This window comes from Daktulosphaira vitifoliae, unplaced genomic scaffold (genome assembly GCF_025091365.1).
Source record: "Daktulosphaira vitifoliae isolate Bord-2020 unplaced genomic scaffold, ASM2509136v1 Scaffold_1, whole genome shotgun sequence".
In the NCBI taxonomy this organism is placed as follows: Eukaryota; Metazoa; Arthropoda; class Insecta; order Hemiptera; family Phylloxeridae; genus Daktulosphaira; species Daktulosphaira vitifoliae.
The window spans coordinates 8,085,767-8,110,326 of NW_026099572.1; the positions used below are offsets into that span (position 1 = coordinate 8,085,767).

The following is a 24,560-nucleotide window of genomic DNA, read 5'->3' on the forward strand; positions in this document are numbered from 1 at the left end:
AATTATGTTTTTACTTATTTATTTTACACGACATACATATGAACTTTTAATAGTATAGTGCGATTTTGTGTGTATATAGACAAAGAGAAATTTAGAGCAAAATGCCTAAACATCAACATAATATATTCTGTGCCTCACGTGTAGTCATTATTTTCCAGTCATCAAAAAAAAGTTAAATAAAAATAATTTAAAAGTTATCGGTCAGTCCCATTTTATTAATTAAAAGATTTTATATATATTCTCTAAAAAATTGTATACTTATAATTAAATTAAAAAATATTTATTTATATTTAACAATTCACCTCATTTGAAAAATAAATTTCATCGCTTGATCCATTACTCTACAAAATAATTATTTTAATTGTTAAAATGTCTTTTAAAATTGATAGATATTTTAAAGTCTAAATAATCTTATATAAAATGTATATTATTCTACAAAATTGTATACTTAGACCATATTTATGTTTTTACTGATCTATTGTTCATAGTATGTAGAGTATATCAAGTATATTTATAGTAAGGTCGCTAAAAATTTTAAATTAGGAAAAAAAAACGTTTTGAGAAATTTTTAACAAGTAATTAACTGTTCTGAATACATTATAGTTTATAAGCAGATCATCATAATTTATTATATCTATAAAAGAAAATCCCAAGTCAATAAATGACAATAAAAAATGTTTAAAATAATAATTATATTTGAAAATACTTTTGCTGAATCATAGTTGTTAGATTCTTCGTCGGAGCAGGGAAAAGTAGTTGAAAATGTAGGTATAGTAATTATACACGTAAAACAAAAGATTATTCTCAAAAATAAATAGAAGTTCATTTTTAATATGATTTTTACTGAAACAATAATGATAGTCTAGTACTGACAATATAATTTCAACAATATCGGATTAACGTGATAAATAATTTTAATAATAGAATAAATTTCATTTTTATATAATAAATCATTTTCAACTACACAAATATGTATACCGAGACAGAGTTATAATTGAGTTTTTACTTGTTTATTTTACACGACATACATATGAACTTTTATAAACTATGAAAGTTAAAAAATTTCAATATACAAAAATTTGCTATTAATTTTAAAATTAAATTTATGTTTAATTAAAAATGGTTGTATAGTTTGCTAAACATTAATTATTCTTTCTCTAAGATAGACCATAAAAATACATAGAAAAATATTATAAATTATTAATATATTTGATATTAACTAAAACTGTGTGTTGGGGACATTGGTTGTGTGTAATGTAGTGCGATTTTGTGTATAATAGTATAAATATTTATGAATTTTTATAAATTGTGAAATTATTATAAAATAATTATTATTTTTAATCTTTCTCAATCTCCTGTATCTCACTCTTATTATCTATATCAACATGGGTTATTTTAATTGATCTTGAAATTAAAACAAAATTAATTATTTATAATATTAAAAAAATACTTTATTAAAAAAATCCATTAATAACCTATAATAACTATTAAACTACTTATTTTAGAAAAACTTATTTTTATGTATAGACAAGGAATAGTATGGAAAATTGCCTAAACATAAAAATAATTTATTCTGTGCCTCATCTACAGTCTTTATTTCCCAGTCATCAAAAAAAATATTTAAAAGTTATCGGTCAGTCTCATTTTATTAATTAAAAGATATTATACACTGTGAGTATAATATATATAAATTTCTCTAAAAAATTGTATACTTATAATTAAATTAAAAAAATATTTATTTATATTTAACAATTCACCTCATTTGAAAAATAAATTTCATCGCTTGATCCATTACTCTACAAAATAATTATTTTAATTGTTAAAATGTCTTTTAAAATTGATAGATATTTTAAAGTCTAAATAATTTTATATAAAATGTATATTATTCTACATAATTGTATACTTAGACCATATTTATGTTTTTACTGATCTATTGTTCATAGTATGTATAGTATATCAAGTATATTTATAGTAAGGTCGCTAAAAATTTTAAATTAGGAAAAAAAAAACGTTTTGAGAATATTTAACAAGTAATTAACTGTTCTGAATAAATTATAGTTTATAAGCAGATCATCATAATTTATTATATCTATAAAAGAAAATCCCAAGTCAATAAATGACAATAAAAAATGTTTAAAATAATAATTATATTTGAAAATACTTTTGCTGAATCATAGTTGTTAGATTCTTCGTCGGAGCAGGGAAATGCAGTTGAAAATGTAGGTATAGTAATTATACACGTAAAACAGAAGAATATTCTCAAAAATAAATAGAAGTTCATTTTTAATTTGATTTTTACTGAAACAATAATGATAGTCTAGTACTGGTAATATAATTTTAATAATATCGGATTAACGTGATAAATAATTTTAATAATAGAATAAATTTCATTTTTATATAATAAATCAGACTATTTTGTAAGTCAAAAATATGACAAACAAAAATCTATTGTTGAAAAAATATATTTAAATTGTAACCAATTTAAATAATAATTGTATTAATCAACTATAATTATCATGACTCTATATGCTGAACGTCAATAAAAATTATTTATATATATATTTAAGTTAAATTTTAACTATTTATTTATTCCCAAAAAATATAATTTAGAATAAAAAGCAACTATTTTAAAGAAATACTAATAATAATTTAAAATTTAACCAAGTGTATAATTTATCAATAAAATGTTCTTAAAATTTTATAAATAATTTTATTTGTATTTCTATCTATCTATCTGTCGTTTCTCTTCATATCAATTTTTATGACAAGAAAGCTAAATAATAGTGCTGGGTACCGATAAATATAAATTTATTATTTAGATACGTGAAAAAAAAATCAATATAAAGCTTTTTTATAATTCGTAAATTTTTCGAATATTTAAATAATTACTCAATTTAAGCACTTACAGATTTTAAATAAATTAAATTAATTTAAATATAAAAATATAACATAGTTTGCAAACAATTGAAATCTGGTAAAATACAATTTTCATCCTTGAAAAAGACTAAACATTAAAATTTATATAATTGAATTTAACGTATAAAATTATTTAAAATTTATATAAAAGTATTACATCTTTATATTTTCGGATATAAATTTAAAATCAATGAAATTTATGATTTATCATCTAATTTTACTAAAATTTAACCCTATTGTTGTAATAGGCCCTACACACATAAACAATTTAGTCTTCTGTTTTCTTCTTATTCACTTCTCAACACATATAGAAATTCTTTTACAACACAATATCTTTTCACATAACATATAAAACACAATAAACACCGTCTATCTTCTAAAACACTACTCCCACGATCACGCCACAAACATCCGCTCCTTCAAAACACTTACAAAAACCCTGAACAATAACGTATCATAAAAATGTAAAACCCAATAAGAGCTGGACGATAATCATACACATCTGTGGAAGGGGATCCGTGGAATACATTAAGAATATCCCTGGGCACATAGTCCTCGTCCTGTTCCGATCCAACCGACTTACGATCACGTCGCGATCATCGTCCGGCTCTTTCGCCTTTTAAACCAATTAAAATGTATTTTTTTTAGTTTTGTTTGTTTTTCCTTTACTATTATTTTATTATGTGTTTTTAATAATAAAATAATCGAAGATATTTTTTTATACAAATTGGTTATTATAATTCATACTTTCTTTATTGTTCCACGAGTAAATTATTGTATCAATAAGGATTATATGATTAAGGTAAGAACATCCTAATTTATTGTGCATGTATTTAAGATAGCAAGTGACCCTCGAACAACACACCTCGAGAAAAGGGATAGTTCTTATTTTGCGATACTCCTATAACATTCCCTTCCATCATTATCTTTTCCCTTTCTTATTTTTGTTTTACAACACTATCATATCACGAACATGCTGACTTCATTCATTCATACTTAGTGTTTATGGACAACCGATTAAGTTGTGCATAAACTACTTAATGTAATTAATTAATTACAGAATAAAATTAATTTAAAAATTACTTCTAGTTACATATTTCTTGAATTATGAGTTATGTAATACATTTTAAATTCAACCTTTATGTCTAGTAAGGATATCAACTTTATATTTTTAAATGACTAAACATTATTTTAATTAATTGAAATGTTTTCAATTATGTAGTAAATGGCATTTAAATTTTTAACATAATTTTATTGATTTAATAGATATACAAATTTAAAGTTTCAAGTTTTTGAGTTAATATACATGTATAATAGCTAACGCGTATCCAAATAACGTTCGGTGGCGGTAAACACAATAGTTAAACACAAAACAAGGAGGTATCACTAATAAATGAGCCAAACATAGTGGTACGCACTATGGGTCGTTGCCAGTTAACTACTATAATCAACACCACAAATTAATGTATTGATATACAGAGTGATTTTTTTATCATAACCCGCTCAATTACTTACAGAATAATAATAAATTAAATAATAAATTGAACATTTTTTTTTCGATTATCTTTAGTTACACATTATTCTTAAATTATAAACCATGTAATACTTTTTAAGTTCATTCCTTATGCCTGATAAGGGTGTCAACTTTGTTTTACCTTCGATGCGAAGCTGAGAAGGTATTGGTTTTACTAAGATGTGTTTATATAAATTTTTTTTTTGTGTCTGTTTCCACTTTTTCTCAGATCACACGGAACCGATTTCTTTCAATGATACATCAAAAGATCAAAAATCGTATCTAGTCGAAGACATAATCCTCAAAAATTGAAAAAAATTCTCTCGTTCCACGTAAATGGGGGAAAACTAAAAAAAAATTACAAATTTAAAAATCGCCAATTTTTGAAATTTTTGAAATTTTTTTTTACTTAAAGTTGCTGTAACTTTTTTAAAAATAACCAAATAAATATAATTGTTTTTTATATAGATGCATGATATCATTACTTATCATTTGGTATATTTTTTTTATACTGACCCTTTACTTGCCCACGGGGGGTATTTAAAATGACAACTTTTTCACATAAAATTAACTTTTTCAACTTGACTTTTGAAAATGTTTGGGAAATGTAACACTTTTATATATATCTTAAATTAAATATAATATAATTTACTTTATCATAGAAAAAAAAAATTTCGGACTTTATTTTATATTCTCGGTGAAAATAGCTACCAAATGCTATTTTTGTGTGAAAATTCTCGATTTTATTTTTTACATTTTTAACTTTATAATGCTTTATAAAAACATCAAAGTTTATGAAAAAAATACGATTTTTGTAAAAAAATTCTTTTTTATATTTTTAACTTTATAATGCAATAACTTTTTGAAAGATGTATGGATCAATACAATTTTTTTAATGAGAAATAATATTTTTTAATAATCCCTTTTTTATTCGACATACTTTATCTTAATTAAGATATTATAAAGGAACTAGCAGATCATATAGCTTTTGGAATAATACACCAATTTTTTAAAATTAAACACTATCTAAAGATTTGCATCGAAGCGTTTTTTTTTTTGATAGTGATTTTAATCACTGTCAGATATCATTATACTTGATCCAACTATGTCACGTCAACACTCAAAAATTTGAAACTTTAAATGATTATATCTAATAAACTAATAAATTTATACTAAAAATTCGAATGCCATTTACTATTAAATTAAAAATCCAAAAAATTTTATAAAATTAAAAATATGTGTTCCCATTTAAAAAAACAAAGTTGACACCCTTACAGGGCATAAAGGTTGAACATAAAGAGTTTTAAATAGTTAATAATTCAAAAATAATGAGTAACTAAAGAAAACCAAAAAAAAAAAAATGTTCAAATTATATATATTCTGCAAGTAATTGAGTGGGTTATGTTAAAAAAATCACATGGAGCTATCCATGATCACAAGAATATATTAAAAATAACAATAAGTTACGTTAGTAAATCAGATCAAAGATTCGCTAAGGTTGATCGTCGGAACGAAAACAAAACCGTAAGGCTAACGTCACAAACGGAGCAGAACGCATTATCAGTAATACATTTTTGGAGTCGATTTTGTCACGGTACCAAGGGCGGGGGTCACCTGATAACAACCGATTGACATGTTAATAGGTGGACGACTGATATCGAGAGAAACATGGGTGTGCGCCAACCTAAAGCTTTGAGCGGTGTTGTGTCATACCCGAATGATTACGAATCAAGTAGCTAATTACTTTTTATGATCTCACCATTATAGATATAAATGTTCTATAATACTAGTTGGTGTAACTGGCAATACAGAAAGTATAACTATTGATAGACATAATTAGCAATAAGCATTCCGATAGCGACAACATTATATAGTGGCTCAAAAATTAGAAAAATTTTATATCTGATATACAAATAAAGTTTTATTAAAAATTCAAATGTCATTAAAAATCAAATTAAAAACTCAAACATTTTATTAAATTAAAAAAAAATAGCATAGAAAGATTCGCGCACAGTATGGAAGTGGCATAGTTGAGACAAGTATAGATGATATCTGATAATGATTAAAATCACTATCATAAGAAACGCTTCGATACAACACTGTAGATAGTGTTTAATTTTAAGAGATTGGTAGATTATTTCAAAAGCAACCATAACTCCTATTCCCTTAATTTTATCCCGATTTACAATTATAATATATGAATACATAATAATTATAGTAATTTAATTTAATATTGTAATTTTTACGAAAATATTATAAAAATAATAAAGTAGTTGTATATTTCTTTACTTTTAACGCGTATAAAAATTTAAAGGGCTGATGCAATGCTTTTCAATAAAAAATGTTTGTTATTTATAACAAAGTCATAAGTTCTTTACACTGAACTACAAGGAACTTTTATCAGAAACAAAAATATACTTTTCTAAATCAAATTTTTGCGATGTTTTTAAATGTGTAATTAGACTTTTTCTATCAGTTCTAAGTTTTATTATTAATAATATTATTAAAAAATAAGTTTTTACATATAAAAAAATAATTAAGAACAAAAAAAATTGTTTTAAATTAATACTGATTTTGATTATTAATATGTTAAAAATAAGGAAAATTACATATTTAACCTATTTTTTTAATCCTTTAAAGTTGATTTTTGTGATTGAAAAAAATTAATTTACTAGCATAACTTTTAGCTCAATTTGCAAATTTGAAATTGACATCATTAAATAAGAAATTAAATGAGAATTAAAAAAATCGTATTGTTAAGATTAATATGCAGTCAGGAAATTTTATAATAACTATTTATAGTAAATTTATCAGAAAAGCTCAATATTTTTTTTGCATTTTTATCGTAATAGATAACTTAAATAGAAATAATAGTAATCGTTTCCTAGTAACTTTTGGTGTTTAAAAAGATTCTACAATTGAAATATGAACTGAAATAATGTTAATGATTTACTTTTACTAAAATAACTAATCAAAAAAAAGTTGTTAAAAAGATTTACTCAATTGAGCGTATAACACAATTTTTTTACATTTATTGAGTCATCGGGTGTGTGTATAGTATTTGTTTAAAAGACAAAAGAAGATAAATTGAAATTCAAATGATCGTATAGGGGAAAGTATTTTATTAAAAAACAAAGTATTATTATTAAATTTTTAAATACTATTTAAATTGTAATTTTACTAATAAACGTCTTATTACTACTTTATTGGTCTTATATATTTTTTTAATTACCATACGGCTAGAGATTAATTCTTATACAAACTGACAAATAATTTACTATTGATGGCTACCATGAGGCAAGGTAAAAAAAATTCGTCACAAAATTACTTTTTCTTTTAATATGAATATATTTGAAAAATATTAAGTATCAATGATTGTATAAATATTGCAATGTAATGTTTTTAACAGAAATTCTTCTAAAAAACGTTTTATAAAACAGCCGCCTGTGTATAGCAAATATATTGTCAATTATGTGTATTTCATTTTCCCAATTATGAATCATAATTTTTTCTGATAGATAAACAACGTTATTTTTTTTAATGTCATCTTTTATATTATACCAAAAAAATTATTGTAAAAATTGCTAGTTAAGTAAACAAATTACTTATTACAATTTGTATTATCTAAATTAAATAAAAAATTTCTTTTTTATTTAATTTTTTAAAAATTGTTGGAACATATGAATTTTTCATTTTACTTAATGCACAATAATTTATCTTAAATTAATTGAATGTATAAAATATTTTCTACCATCGATTTACTAAATTGTAACTTTTTTTTTATATATACATTTTGTCTCAATAATTAGTATTTGAAAAAGAAAACTAATAAAAATAATTTATATTTCTTAGCAACATCATATACCTTTATAGTACTACTTAATATGTTGATTTTTTCTTAAATTTTAAAACGGTATAAGAATTGGAAGTTTAAGGTCAATCAAGCAAAATCAATTCACACAACTTTTACTCTTAAGCTTGGACATTGCGCCCAAGTGTTACTCTTTATGGTATTCAAATTCCATCTTCTCCGTCTGTAAAATATCTTGGATTATCCCTAGACCGCCGACTTACCTGTTGTGCAAAATTATACTCATGCAAAAAGACTCCAATTAAACTTTAGATTCCGTATACTTAAAACTTTACTAATTAATAACAAACATACTAACTTAAATATAAAACTTCTAATGTATAAATCCCTTATTAAGCCAATTTGGACATATGGTTTCCAACTATGGGGAAATGCTAAAAAATCAAATATAAATCGTATTCAGTAATTTCAAAATATTTCTTTAAGAAAATTAACTAGCTCTCCTCAATAAGTATCAAATTATACCCTCCATTCTGAGCTAAAAATTAAAACTGTTAAAGAAGAAGCAATAACATATTATAAAAGATTCCACACTCGATTAGCCTCCCACTCCTATTCTCTAATAAAAAGTCTTTCAACTAATGTTATATCTGGTAATCCCCCGAGACGCTTAAAGCGCAACTGGTGTAGAGATCTATTAACTTAACTTTAGTTAAAAAAGGAAAAAATTTAAAAAAATAAATAAATAATCACTTATAAGTGTCATCAATGGGTGGCTCCTTTTATCAAGTATTTCATGTTATAATTATTTTAGCTAATACTCTTGTTACCTATAGGGAACAGATTGTGTATATATTAATAAAGGAAAAAAAAAATTTATATAATGTTTTTTTTTCTTATATAAAGTTTTGTTAAAATACTATAATATAAACTTTTAATTAAATAACGGTAATACTAAATAAAATTATTTCAAGTTTGCATTAATCATTGACTTAATAAAAAAATAGATATGAGGGTATTGAAAAATAAATATATTTTTTTAAAGTACTGCAATAAACTAATTAAAAAAACTCAAATTGCAGCTGCAATATGTAGATCAACAAAAAGAAAAATATATTTAAAATCAATACAATTAGATATTTCCGATGAAAAAAAATGTATATAAACAAATCAAAATTTTACCGAGCTATTTTATAAAAACAGTTTAATTTTTAAATTGTATAAATGTATGATATTGTATCAAATGCCATATCCAATAGAATGAATCATAAAATATTATTTAAAAATTTTATTTAATAAGTATTTGTGGCTTTTTTTCCTGATGTATATTTTACTAATAATCATTAGAAAAAGTACCCGTAGCATACATCACCACTGTGCCGCAACCCCCCTGTGCTGGGTTTTTTAAATTAATGGTTTCTCGTTGAGCTCCATTACATGAAAAATTATTTTTCTAGTACTATTCCTTATAGTTTAACTCGTATCAGCTTTTTATTTTAAATAGCAATTTTATTATTTATATTATTATCAGTTTTATTGAATTGGAAACAATATTTTTTATTTAAAAATAATTTTATATTATTTTATTCTCAAACGTTTAAATTTTATAAATACATAATTTAAAGAAGCGATTGTTATACATTGAATTTTATTCGCAATACAAATTTTTTTTTGTTTCGCATTATTGTCAATAATTTACTTTTTAACACGTAGAAGTTTAAAATATCGTTGTTGCGTAAATTTAAATACGTGTAAAAATTTTAAATCGAGTATTTATAAACAATATTTTTGATTAACTAAATATGGGTTTCAGACGACTTACACCAGTTTACTTAGTTTCAAATTTGTGGGTCCTTGTAAAATATAATTTATATTTTTTTAAGTATCTATTCGGATGTTATTTATTTTGTGATTCTATTGCTATGTTTTTATATAGACCATCATAATGTGTCTGATTATTGTTTTGAAATTAGGTCCCCCAACAGAAATAATGCACCTAAAGTACGTGTATTTTTATAAAATCACTAACTTTGTAAATATCTGAATCCTAAGTAAACTATTTGAAATATTTGAAATTTAGTTGAAATATAGATTATACACTACACATATATATATATACACTACATTCGAAAATCGCTATAAAATAATAACTTCTTAATGGTTTTAATTGAGCTTAAAAATTGCAAATTTACACACAAAGCGTAATTTCTAGAATGCCATTAACGTTTAGAATTTCAAATCATTTTTTTTCTATTTTATGTAATCTTTAAGTTATATTAAGGTCAGTAATTGACTTTTTTATTATTCTAAAAATTCTAATTTCATTAAAATAATATTGAATAATCTGTGTTTTTTAACGTTCTAGCTATTTGTAAAAAATTTTACATTGAAATAGCCATAAAAATGGGAAGGACATAAAAAAAAAAAACAAAAAAAATTGTTTTAATTAAAATATAACATAAAGAATAAACTCTTAAAATTTAAGAAAAAAGTGAGGTGGTCATGCAACCACTCTTGGTTGATTTGACATGGATTAATCCGATAATTTTATGAATCATATATTATCTATATTTGTCCTAACTATCTGTGTCACGTCCATACTATGCCGCGACCCCACTGTTCAACTTTTTTTTGTATTTATTGTAGTGCGCAGTGCATGTTACCATCTGTCATGCTTATATATTTTTTGTATACTTAATTTAACTTAACCACAATTTTTTTTCTTGCGTAGTTGATCTTTAATGAAACCATGTTTTTACATTTCCTTTACTGCAAAAATCATCTACACTTAATTCGATATTTAATATTATCATGACAAGATCAATTATAAAAAAAACATTTTCTTCTTTTTTTTATCCTCTCTCTTTTGTTAACAGCCCAAAGGCTGGTTGGCAGCAATTTTCCACTCCNAGTTTATTATTTAAATTACAACAAAAGAAGAAAAACAAACAACAAAAAAAAAACAAAGTATTGAAAAATGATCGAACTCGGTTGTATGGTTCACAGTCGATAGATGTTTTGAAAAAAACACTTAAGAAAAATGATGTGTATCCGTAGTGCAAGTATCAAGAAGCACAAAAAAAACGAAGACCGCAAAAGGAATCGCACATAAAGGCGTCACGGAGATAACTAACTGGACGTATTATTGCGGCGGGGTATGCGACGCTAGGCATTTGTTGGACTTTACACCACGGCGATAACGCGTGTGTGTGACGGTCCGGTTTACAGTTAAGCGGTGGCTGAGAAGGAGCTGACACGACCGCGGGGTGTCAACGTGTGACAACGCCGTGGCCGTGTCAAGTGCTACACTCCAAACATAAGCCTTTAGTAGATTTTTCCTTACTTTTATATCAATATTTCTGGATGATCATATTTTTCTTGCTCTGAAATGCACATTTAGCCTAATTTATTCTGCTTACGATCTTTCTAATATTACGGTCGTCCTCTGTTATCTCAAATTCCAAGTATTTATATTCATTTACTTTCTCTAGTGTGTCACCATCTAATGTAGTTTGAGTTTGGGTTCTTTCGTTACGGCTACAAACAAGGACTTTAGTCTTTGCCCTGTTTATTTTCATATTGTACTAATTTTTCATTGTTGAGTAAATTTTTTCTAAAATATTCTGTAGATCCTGTTCATTGTGTGTTATTATCGCTAAGTCATCTGCAAATTTTAGCATTTCTATTCTTTCTCCATTTATTCTTACCCCTACTCCAATTTGTTCTCTTATTTTATTATCACTTCTTGTGCATATACTGTTCATGTATATAGGTTAAAAAGGGATGGAGATAGTGTGCACCCTTGCCTCGCACCTTCCTAGTTTTTGCTTCTTTCTGGCTATTTTCACATCGTATTACTACTATTTCTTGCTCGTACAAGCTTTTGATTATTCTTCTATCCTTATATGTAACCTCGACTTTTTTTAAGATATTAAATATTGTTTTCTATTTTACATTATCAAAGGCTTTTTCTAGATCAACGATAGCTATATAAGTGGTTTTCATTTTTCTATTCTGCTATTCAATAACTTGTCTTAGTGCTAAAATAGCTTCTCTATTGCCTTTTCCTCTTCTAAAGTCAAATTGTTCTTCAGTTAGAAATCTCTCTATTACTTGTTCCATTCTTTTTGACAAAATTCGGGTAAGGATTTTTGACGCATTTGATATTAAGCTTAGGGTTCTATATTATTCACGTGTTTTTGTAATTGTTTTCATTGGGATTGGTACAATTATGCATTTTGTAAAATTTCTTGGAACTTGCCCAGTTTCATAGATTGTTTGGATCATTTCATAAATAATTTTTTTCACAATCTTTTACAAATTCTATTCGAATTTCATAAATTCCGGGTGCTTTTTTGTCCTTCAGCTCCAATAATGCCTTATCAAACTCTTCTCTCATTATACTTTGGTCTATTTCTTCTGTATTACTCTGACTTTCTTTTTCTTGTATCTCTGCGTCTATTCTCATATCTTCTTCGCAATACAGTTATTCTAAGTACTTTTTTCAACATTTAGCTACCTCTGCTTCTTCATATATAATATTGACATTTGCTTCTTTAATACTTGCCATTTTAGCTTTTCTTTCTCCATTAATATTCTGGCAAATGTTATTTATAAATACTTCCTTGCTTTTCTTGAATTTTCTATTAATTGCACTTTTTAATGTTTTATATTTTTCCATCTCTCTTTGGTCTGTAGTATTTTTATAAGTTTTCCTTTCAAAAATAATTTCCAGGATTTCTTTATTTATCCATTCTTTTCTATTAGTTTCTTTAAATTTTCCTAAAATTTTATCCGCATCTTTAATATGCATCGTTTGATATTTCCCCATTTTTCTTCAATGCTTGAAGTACTTAGTGTGTCATACGTCTCCACCATAACTTTATCTGTCTTTTCTTTGTATGAATTTTTTTATTTTTTTCTATTTTTAGGTTTGTCAGTAAACATTTTCATTGCGAAGACAAGTCCAGAGGTCAAATTTTTTTTTTTCAAAATAAAGTATATTTCATAAACTTTAATTTAAGGTATATGAAAAAGTGTCAGTCTTTCCGGAACATTTTCAAAAGTTAAGTTGAAAAATTTCTAATTTCTATACGCATTTTAAAAGGTTTGCACCCCCCTGTGTAAAGGGATATGATCAGATTTTAAAAAAAAAAAGTATGCCGAATGAAAGAATTATATATAAAGTATTTATCATTAAAGAATAAAATTGATTCATGCATTTTTTAAAAAGTTATAGCAACATTTTGAAAAAAAAATTAACCAGTGGATTTATCTTCGTAGTGAAAACGGACATTAAAGTTAAAGAAAAAAGTACGATTTCCGTGAAAAAATTGTCGATTTTATATTATTAAATTAATATTGCTATAACTTTTGGAAAAATATATGGATGAATATTATTATTTTTTTATAAATAATTTTTATATACCCCTTTCATCTAACACTATATTTTTGTAAATTGAATCATATCCCTTTATACAAGGAGGTCAAAACTTTAAACATGCGTATTGAAACTAGGACATTTTCAATTTAATTTTTAAAGTGTTCCAGAAATACTGACACTTTTATATGGATCTTAAATTAAACCTTATGTAATATATGAACTAGCTTAAATAGCCAATTTTTTCATCCGACGTTAGCGACGTACGGTTGCCGGTCGGTAAAACTTGTGTTTTACGCGTTCGGGATACAACGTTCGAACCCGCGTATGGCAATGAATTTTTGGATTTTTTCTTAATTCTTTTTAGAATAAGTTAGAATAAATTTTCAACTGCTTTGATTTTTATCTCATTTAGATTCAATAACTTCAATAAAGATCAAGGATCTCATCACTGTAGTCGCTACTTGCGAGGAGAAATTTTTTATTCATATTAAAATTATTTTACTATATTTTAAGTTTTAGCTTCGATGCAAAGCTGAGTCGATATTTTTTTGTGACTATCATTTATTTTCTCTGCTCTAACTTGCCTAATTTTTTCAAAGATACGTCAAATGACTACAATTAGTTGAAGAGACTACCCTCAAAAATTGAAAAAAATTCTGATTTATCAATTAAACAGTTACTTATCCCATGTTCTCCAGACAGACAATTTAAATCATTTATTTATAAGATTTTCAAAGTATTTGTTGACGAATCATGTTCGATATGATAGGTTTCAATTACAAAATTGAATAATTTTACTTTATAATTTAATAATTTTTTTACTCTATTTGTGTGTGCTACTACTACACTATAATATTCCAATATTTTTGGTCACATCTTGCTGTATAAATCATTTCTAAAAAAAAATGATTGTTAGTTTCTCCTGAATTAACAATGAATTTTTGGCTCTTTTTAACAACTTTTTTTTGATTAGTTATTTTAGTAAAATTAAATCATTAACATTATTTCAGTTCATATTTCAATTGTAGAATCTTTTAAAACACCAAAGGTTACTAAGAAATAATTACTATTATTTCTATTTAAGCTATATATTATGATAAAAATGCAAAAAAACATTGAGCTTTACAGATAAATTTACAATAAATAGTAATTATAAAATTTACTGACTGCATATCAATCTTAAAAATAGCATTGTTTTAATTCTCATTTAATTTCCTATTTAATGATGTCAATTTCAAATTTGCAAATTGAGCTAAAAGTTATGCTAATAAATTAATTTTTTTTAATCACAAAAATCAACTTTAAAGGATTAAAAAAGTAGGTTAAATATGTAATTTTCCTTATTTTTAACATATTAATAATCAAAATCAGTATTAATTTAAAACAATTTTTTTTTGTTCTTAATTACTTTTTATTTATATGTGAATACTTTTTTTTTAATAATGAGTCATAATATTAAATCTTAGAAGTAATAGAAAAAGTCTATTTACACATTTAAAAACATCGCAAAAAATTTGATTTAGAAAAGTATATTTTTGTTTCTGATGAGTAGCTAATAACTGATAAGTAATTTTTTTATTAATACGTATTGCATCAATCTTCTTCTTCTTCTTCTTCCTAGCCTAATCCCAACTACTTGGGGTCCGCTACCCTTATCCTAAACTTCTACTTGACACGATCTCCCACATTATTTACGCCCATATCAGTTGTCCTCAAATCGCATTTAATAGCATCACTCCATCTCTTTTTTGGTTTTCCTCTACCTCTTCTTTCTTCAACATTCATTTCTAATACTGTTCTTATAGCTCCCGATTCTGCTCTCCTCATAACATGACCAAACCATCTAAGTCTATTTTCTCTCATCTTATCCACGATTGATGCCAAATCTATACTCCTTATATGTTCGATTCTTATCCAATCTTCTCTAGTCACTCTACTCATCCATCTAAGCATTCTCATCTCAGCTACACTCATTCTCTGCTCTACTTTCTTATTAACCGCCCAACACTATGAACCATACATCATAGCTGGCCTCACAATTTCATACTTAATTTAAAAACTATAATTAGTAATTATTCATATATTATATTTTAAAATCAAAGAACTAGATACCGATCTCTCTTTTCTTATTCTCTTATCTATTACCTTTTCCCAAATATTCATACTATGACTCAAAAGCTTTATGCCTCTATAATTTCCATACTCCTGTATGTCTCCTTTACCTTTAAATATCGGCACCACAATACTATTCCTCCATTCATTTGGTATTTTCCCTTCTTATAAGATTTTATTTAAAAGTTCCTTCAACCACCTTATGCCAACACCCCCTAGTATTTTCCATACTTCTACTGGCACTTCATCTGGTCCTACTGTTTTATTCTTTTTCATTGATGCCACAGCCTCGCATACCTCTTTCTCACTAATTAAATCTACCAGACCCTCTATCCAAGAGATATCCTCTAATGTCTCTTTTGGGTAATCCTCATTCAATAATTTTTCAAAATACTCTTTTGACCTTTTTTCACATAATCATCACTCGAGAGTACCTTATTATCAACACTATTTATACACCTTATATAATGATAATCTTTAGACCTTTTCTCTTTTACCTTTGCAAATCTATAGATTTCTTTCTCGCCTTCCTTTGTTCCTAGCCTATCATGCAACTCATCATACCTCTTAAACTTCTCCTTACTTACTGCACAATTGATTTCTTTGCACAAGCGTTTTTACTCCATCCAGTCTTCTCTCCTTTTGCTCTTCTGCCATACTTTGAACTCCCTTTTCTTACGTTCTATGATTTTTTGAACGTCCTCATCCCACCACCAGGTTTTAAGGATTATTTTTTAAGCTTATGCCAGATAAGTCTTTTGTTTTTAAAAATGAGACATGCCATGGTGGAAAGTTGAGCAAGGAACGTCTCACGGTTTTAGTATGTACAAATTCTACCGGCACCCATAAATTGAAGTTGGTCGTCATTGGAAAAAGTAGGTCCCTTAAAGAGCGTCTTAAGCGAGTTTTACTGTATTTGGTAGTGAAGTTTATGTTCATATACCAAAAGAAAAACGTAGAAAATGGGATCAAAAAGGGAGAAAAGGAATATTTGTTGGGTATTCAGAAGAAACTAAAGGATACCGCATATGCTTTGATGGAAAAGGAGTTTTNTAAAGGATACCGCATATGCTTTGATGGAAAAGAAGTTTCATTAAGCAGAGATGTTATATTCAAAGAATCTATGGAAATAGAAATCAAAATTAGAAAAGAAGATGAAGAAATAAATTCAGAAATGGTGGTTGAAAGTGAAGAAAATAACATTAATGATGAGAATAATGTTGAAAGAAAACAAAATATGGATGAACTTGATCAATCAGCAGATCAGACTCATGAGCAATTAAAAATGAGACTTAGAGATAGACAAAATATAGAAAAACCAGTAAGGTATAGAACAGAAACATTTTATTCAATGTGTGATAATCCAGTTACATATGAAGAAGCTATGACACAAGAAAATTCAGAAGATTGGAAAGAAGCAATGGATGAAGAAATGTTGTCATTAAAAAATAATGAAACCTGAAATTAGTAAATATACCAACAAATAAAAAAGTACTTAACAATGGCTGGGTATATCGACCCAAACTTAAGAAAAATGGAGAAGTCGATAGATTTAAAGCCAGACTAANTGGAGAAGTTGATAGATTTAAAGCCAGACTAGTTATAAAAGGCTATGCACAAGTGCATGGAATTGATTTTCAAGAAACTTTTAGTCCAGTTGTAAAGTATGACTCTATACGAGTATTGCTAGCAATAACAGTAGCTNGACTCTATACGAGTACTGCTAGCAATAGCAGCAGCCAGAAAATTAAAACTCAGACAATTTGATATTAAAACAGCCTTTTTATATGGTGATCTTGAAGAAGAGATTTACATGAACCAGCCAAAAGGTTATGAAGATGGAAATAAACAAGTTTGTAAACTTCAACGAAGCTTGTATGGATTGAAACAAGCACCCAGGTGTTGGAATACAAAATTTAAAAATTTGTTTTTAAACTTTGATCTAAAAGAAACAAAGGCAGATCCCTGTGTATTTGTATGTAATAAAAATGAACAATTAATGATTGTAGCTATTTTTGTAGATGATGGGATTATAGCAGCAACAAATGATGAGTAGGTGGACATGATGATGAAGTACCTGATGAGCAACTTTGAGACAAAATCAGGTGAACTTAANCAGGTGGACATGATGGTGAAGTACCTGATGAGCAACTTTGAGACAAAATCAGGTGAACTTAATCATTTTCTGGGTATTGAAATTGATCAGAGATCAGATGGGTCAATATTTATACATCAGTCATTATACTGTCAACGCGTTTTGGAGAGATTCAATATGGCTGAATCCAACGCCCTATGCATTCCTGCAGATCCACAACACTCATTAGATGCAAATTTATCTGAATCATTACAAGCAGGGGAAGTTCCATACAGAGAAGCAGTAGGAAGTTTGTTATATCTAAGTCAGATCACAAGGCCTGATATAACATTTGCTGTAAATCTTGTCAGTCGCTATTTAGAAAAGCCTCTGATAATACATTGGAATGCGGTGAAACGTATTTTAAAATATTTAAAAGGAACCTATAACTATGGTTTATTTTTTCATTCTAGGGTGAAACTTAAGTTACATGGTTATAGTGATGCAGACTATGCTGGTGATACAACAACTAGGCGATCAATATCAGGATACATTTTCATGATGACTAATGGAATAGTAGCATGGTGTTTACAAAGGCAAAAATCGGTAGCACTCTCAACTACTGAGGCTGAATACATGGCACTGAGTCAAGCAGTCCAGGAATTAACTTGGTTATACTAATAAGTGATCTTCTTGAAACACAGGGAGAGACACCTGTTCTGTATGCGTACAATCAAAGTGCCATAAAATTGGTGAAGAATCCAGAATTCCATAAACGAACTAAACATATAGATGTTCGTTATCATTATATTCGTGAGAAGTTCAATGAAGGGATGTTTTCACTGGAGTATGTGGCCAGCAAAGAACAGTTAGCTGACATCTTGACCAAGCCAATACCACGAACAAGATTTCAAGAACTCAGAGAAATGTTAGGAATTAGATATATATAATTTTTTTAAATTAACTATGTACGGGTGTATTGTTTAAGGGGAAGTGTTGATATTATTAAACAACACACTGGGTACAGTAATATTATTTAAGATAACAGTTTAATGTATTTTTACTTATGTTAGTATAGTACAAGGTCAAAGGGACACATTCCTTTTACGATTATGTTGTTTTACTCAATGCAGCTTATTGTATACATGTTTACAGTTTAGTCGTAGTTTCACCGTCTGTCAAGTAAAGTGACCCGTTGCCGTTGTACATCTCTTACATTATATGTTTTGACATTTTATATTAAATACTATTATATTACGAATAATTTCTAAATCTTTTAATTACATAACCTATTCCATTCAACATAATGACTTCCAACTGAGAATATTCTATCGTTTAACTCTAGATACGGAAGGTTTATTAGCATCTTGATTTTTGATGTGTCACAAATGTTTCTTATATCTAACTCCAATGTTTCTATTTATTTGATCTATGAAATTTTTTTTACACCGTTTTTATTAGACTTTATAAACACCCGATTTTCCCCTTCGTCAATTTTTTATTTAGGAACCTTATAAATATTTATAAGTATTCATTTATCAGCATTAAAGCTAAATATCATACATTTTCTATAAAAATTGTCGATCTTGAAGTATTTGTTTTCAGTGACGTATTTCCAAGGGGTCCGGACTCAATTATAAATTAAAATTATATAACTTTATGACCAATAATTATTGGTCATAAAATCGTAGTAGAGAGGGTAGGGAACAGGTGAATATACCCAATAATCTTTTTTATAAAAGTCATCTTGACCCTTCCAGTCAAAATTTGTAAATAGGTTTTTGTTTAGTTTATCAACAGAAAATTTACGATTTACAATTCAACAAAGTTGAAAGTTAAAATTTTGAAATACTTTCGTATATTAAATTTGATATTGAGGTTTCTGAAATGAAAAAAATTGATCAATAGTTTTTTTATATACCATTTTTAAAAGTATGAAAATAGACAAATACTTTTTTTTCGTATCGAAGAGTTTTGCAACAGTAATTTTAATCACTTTTAGATATCAATAATAATTTAATAAATACCTCAATTCCACTTTATTGGACCCCTACTGTATAATAGTTTTTACCTTTTAGGATAAATATTTAATTTAAAGTGCGTTTTTGAAATAAAGTTTTTTTTTTAAAATACCTATATTTATGGTAGAGTAATTTTGAGATATTTTTTTTGAATTACTAAAATCTGGAAGGATAGTGTTATAATTCAAAAATAAAAGCAATAATTGATAAAATAAAAATAATGAAAATGAATGATGATAATGGGGATTTGGGTTTTTGTATAATGTAAGATCCTGATGTTGTGGTTCTATCGGGGTCGTATGGTTCGAGGGTTTAGAAAAATAAAGACAAGTAGATATAAGAGAAATTATTAATGTTCCTCTATAGAGGTATTACAAATGACCTAACTGGTAAGTACCTGAAATAATACACTGAGACAACGAAGAGGTGGTGGCCTTCTCACGAATACCCAGTCGAAGTGTATATAAATATATATATTAGAAATCACATTAGGTTTTTAAACTCTTTTAGGCAACGAAGAGGCGGTGGCCATCTCACGAATACCATGTAATGTGATTATGTATAAGGTACGAACTAGTCAGTAATAATTAATGAAAATTGCAAACAAATATGATTATACAATCTATTGCTTTATCGTTCTTCACTCAGATTATTAACTCTAAATAATTGGGATAACATAAAATTACTTACTTCTTTAATTCTTGCAAATTGCTGTAAAATGATTTGATAAATATCTTGATATGCTTATATATGTTTAAAAGTATTTAATTCGCACTTTGTCAAAAGATAAATAATTAAAACAAGTTCTTTTCATATATAAATAAAACGCGTAAAAGTCAGCCGTCAACAACACATGGCTGTGACTGATAATTATTTCTTTTTCATTCTTATTTGAATTCGGAGAGAGCGAACTCCCGTCACTCTCTCACTCCTTGTGACTCTCTGGAGTCTGAAAGGCTTTTAGTGTTTTTTATAGAAAAATGATATTACCCCCAATCCAGGGATATTGTTGTCAGCGCTTTTAATAATCTTTTTAGTTTATTGTATTTAATTATACATTACATGATTATTATATTGAGATAGCATATTTATCAATTGATAAATTGACATATATATATAAATAATAATAAATTGTGTTGAACATCGTATTTGTTATGACAGATAAATTATTTGTTTGTTTACAAGTTATTTAAAATACAGATTATACATTTTTCATTGATAATTGCAAGATGCGTAATACAAAGCATTGAGCATATTATGACAATAGATTCAAGTATATTCGGGTTATTTGTCGTATTAATAATTAAAAATGGTCCAATGAAACGTTTTTCTTCTTTTAATCTTATAGTACATTAAATATACTAAATAATATAAATTTTATAAAGCTTTCATATATTTCAGTTAATTTTTATTTCAATAAATTTTATTTTCCGTTGCTATGCAAAATACTTTACAATTTTTTTAATGAAAATTGTATAATTGTTGGACTAATTACTGTAAAAATAAAGTTTTCGAAAAGATTTGATAGTGATAATTCAACTAAATAAGCACTGTATAAAATTTATTGATTTATTTAATTTAATTAATATTTTATTTTAATAATTACTTGATTTTTCTTTATAACTATTTAAATTCTATACTCAAATAAATAACTAAATCTAAACCTTGTAATTTCAGGTAATATTAATATCTAACTTGGTATTTCCAGTGTACATTTAGAAATTGTAATTTCAACCTTGTTATATACTTCTAAATATTGAAAAGTGATAGAATGACAACGTACTTTTATGTGAGATTTTTTATTTTTTAGTCTTTTTCTTTTTGTTAATCATATAGACACATACACAAGAATATTTGTACATATACAAGAAACGTCAACAACATAATTATTAAATTTTTAATATTTTAAATTTATTTATTATTACAGGTTATTTTATAATATTAATAGATAGTTTTTAACAAATATTCATTGCAATATGTAACGTGACAAAAAGTATCTGTTAATTTTTTTGTCAATTTGTACATGACATGTATACATTGTATACATTTGTGTTCTGAATTATCTTGGTTGAGCCGAATGCGTACTGCAACTGCGTTATCAATTAAATAATCATGATAAGGTGTTGTGATTTGTGTGTGCGCGTGCGAGATAGTCAGCTGTGTACTACTTCGGACCGGTTCATGGACGGCATTTATGTGTACATTTACCCATCTCCTTTCCTATCTTGAACGTCATTTGCACAGCTCATCACCTACATTGTCACCTTATGATATGTGATGATTCAAACTTTTCCTAATAATTTCTGGCACTGGGTAGTAAAATTTGTTGATCACTACTTTAAAGGCTAGCCGTGTTGTTGCCAACGGTCCACCTGGTCAAACGACGGAAGTTTTGTCAGAAATTAGCCATTGTCGGAAGTGGTACGCTAATTTTCGTCCGTAGCGGTGTGTTTTTTTTTTTAAGTTGTATGCGTTACAACAAATTGTTTTTTATATATATATTTTTTTATTGTGAGTGGCCGTTAAATTTGTAATATGTAGATTTTTAGTTTATTGGCGTCGGCTAAACCTGCCTTCAATTTCTTTGGCCCTTCGGGGCTGGTAACGTATAAATTTTAATTAATATTTTGAGGCAGAATTTTTTTTTAGTGCGCTGTGCCATAAGCATGTGTGGCGAATTTTTTTTTTTTGTTAATTTTTTGTAGATGTCCAGATTTTTTTTTTATTATTTAGGTCCCTCAATATAGCAGGCGTGTTACAATACCACCTGTCATGTTATATGTATTTTTTTTGTGATTTTTATATACAGAGTGATTTTTTTATCATAACCCACTCAATTACTTACAGAATAATAATAATTAAAATTTTTTTTTTTATTATTATCTTTAGTTACACATTATTCTTGAATTATTAACTATGTAATACTTTTTAAGTTCATCCCTTATGCCTGGTAAGGGTGTCAACTTTGTTTTTTTAAATGGTAACACATATTTTGAATTTAATAAAATGTTTGAGTTTTCAATTCAATAGTAAATGGCATTTGAATTTTTAATATAACTTTATTCGTTTATTAGATATACAAATTTAAAGTTTCAATTTTTTGAGTTAATATACATGTACAGGGTGTTCAGTAAGTCAGGAAACGGGTATCTATTGTTCTCATTGTTACAAACAATAGAAACCCGTTTCCTGACTTACTGAACACCCTGTATAATACACTAGGGATTAAAATTACAGGTAGCTAATTGGTTTTTTATGACATCGATATTAGCAGGTACAAAGCATTGTTATTATCAATGGTAGTAAGACACATTGTTGTGAGTTTATAAATACACTAACTGACATACAAAATGTATATCTATTGATAGTCATAATTGATAATAAATAATCCGTGACTGTGATAGCAATATCATAAAAAATCAATTAGCTACCTGTATATGTAATCCCTTGTGTATTATACCTAAATATTAACTCAAAAAATTGAAACTTTAAATGTTTATATCTAATAAACAAATAAAGTTATATTAAAAATTCAAATGCCATTTACTATTGAATTTAAACTCAAACATTTTATTAAATTCAAAATATGTGTAACCATTTAAAAAAACAAAGTTGACACCCTTACCAGGCATAAGGGATGAACTTAAAAAGTATTACATAGTTAATAATTCAAGAATAATATGTAACTAAAGATAATAATAAAAAAAAAAATTTTAATTATTATTATTCTGTAAGTAATTGAGTGGGTTATGATAAAAAAATCACCCTGTATATATATATTTATATATAGATTTTATATGATATTGGGTTATGCGTATATAGTATTAGTACAATGTGGTGAGGTAGTGCATTTTATTACGGTGTGTCCCAACGTCTTGCAAGCTAAGATACTGTTTAAAACCAGTCGCTTACTTGGGACGTATACCCGCCGTGCTTAAGAGCCGGTGTGTACCCGAAGACATTCATCGTATTCTCTAATTGTAAAAGTGTAAGTGTAACTATTTTTTTTATTAATATCTGTTTTTTTTCTCTGTTCCCCTTTAATTTGTAGACGAGGTTTTTTGACCGTTCGATTTTTGCCTCGTATTAACTTATGTGACAACTGTCAAGAGGTTTTGGTGTACATCAACTATAAATGACTCAACAAACATTAAATACAATTTTAGTACTTTTCTATTTTTTTTATCTTAAATTGTTTTTAATATACAATATTTATTTTTTTTTTATATTTGTAACCTTTAAAATATAGATATATTTAAAACAACTCATACTATTATTTATGTAAAAATATACATATATTATATGTTTTTTTGTTTAACAAATAATAACCCTTATTTGTGGTAAATGTATCATAACAAGAAAACTGATAATTAAATTATTTGTTATATTCGCGTAAAAAATATTGTGTGTTTCGTGTGCACACCAATTTTTGAACTATTCTTTTTATTCAACCACCATTAAAACAATCACACAAATAAATATATTACGGTTACACGGGTCAGTCGGGAAACATAACGTTTAAAGATTCACATTGGAATTCTTAAAATGTTAGAACAATATTTTTATATGTCTAAATTATGATACATATCAAGTACCCTACTAAAAACATATTTGTACTTCATTTTTTTTGTCGCGCTTAACAAATTATCCTTACCAAGTGATATAATAATATTTTAGTAAGGTATGATGACTAATATAATTCATTGAAGTAATAAACTCTAATTTTTATC

The 24,560-nt window shown here is 26.5% G+C and overlaps 1 protein-coding gene across 6 annotated transcripts in view; it reads right to left on the reverse strand.

Annotated features, from left to right (window-relative positions):
• Window positions 1–24,560, reverse strand: part of LOC126894989 (uncharacterized) — a 54,423-nt gene that overhangs the window by 11,617 nt on the left and 18,246 nt on the right. Inside the window, exons 1-3 of one of the 6 annotated variants that reach the window (XM_050666402.1) lie at window positions 2,162–2,366; window positions 1,758–1,796; window positions 303–341 (exon numbers count right to left, since the gene is read on the reverse strand). The exons of 2 other annotated variants lie outside the window; for them this stretch is intronic. In XM_050666402.1, the coding sequence (XP_050522359.1) occupies window positions 303–341; window positions 1,758–1,796; window positions 2,162–2,281 (198 nt within the window). In that variant the 5' untranslated portion in view covers window positions 2,282–2,366. Of the gene's footprint in view, window positions 1–302; window positions 342–706; window positions 910–1,757; window positions 1,797–2,161; window positions 2,367–24,560 lie in introns of those variants that run through there. 3 more of the 6 variants (XM_050666404.1, XM_050666403.1, XM_050666405.1) reach the window with 3 other exon arrangements.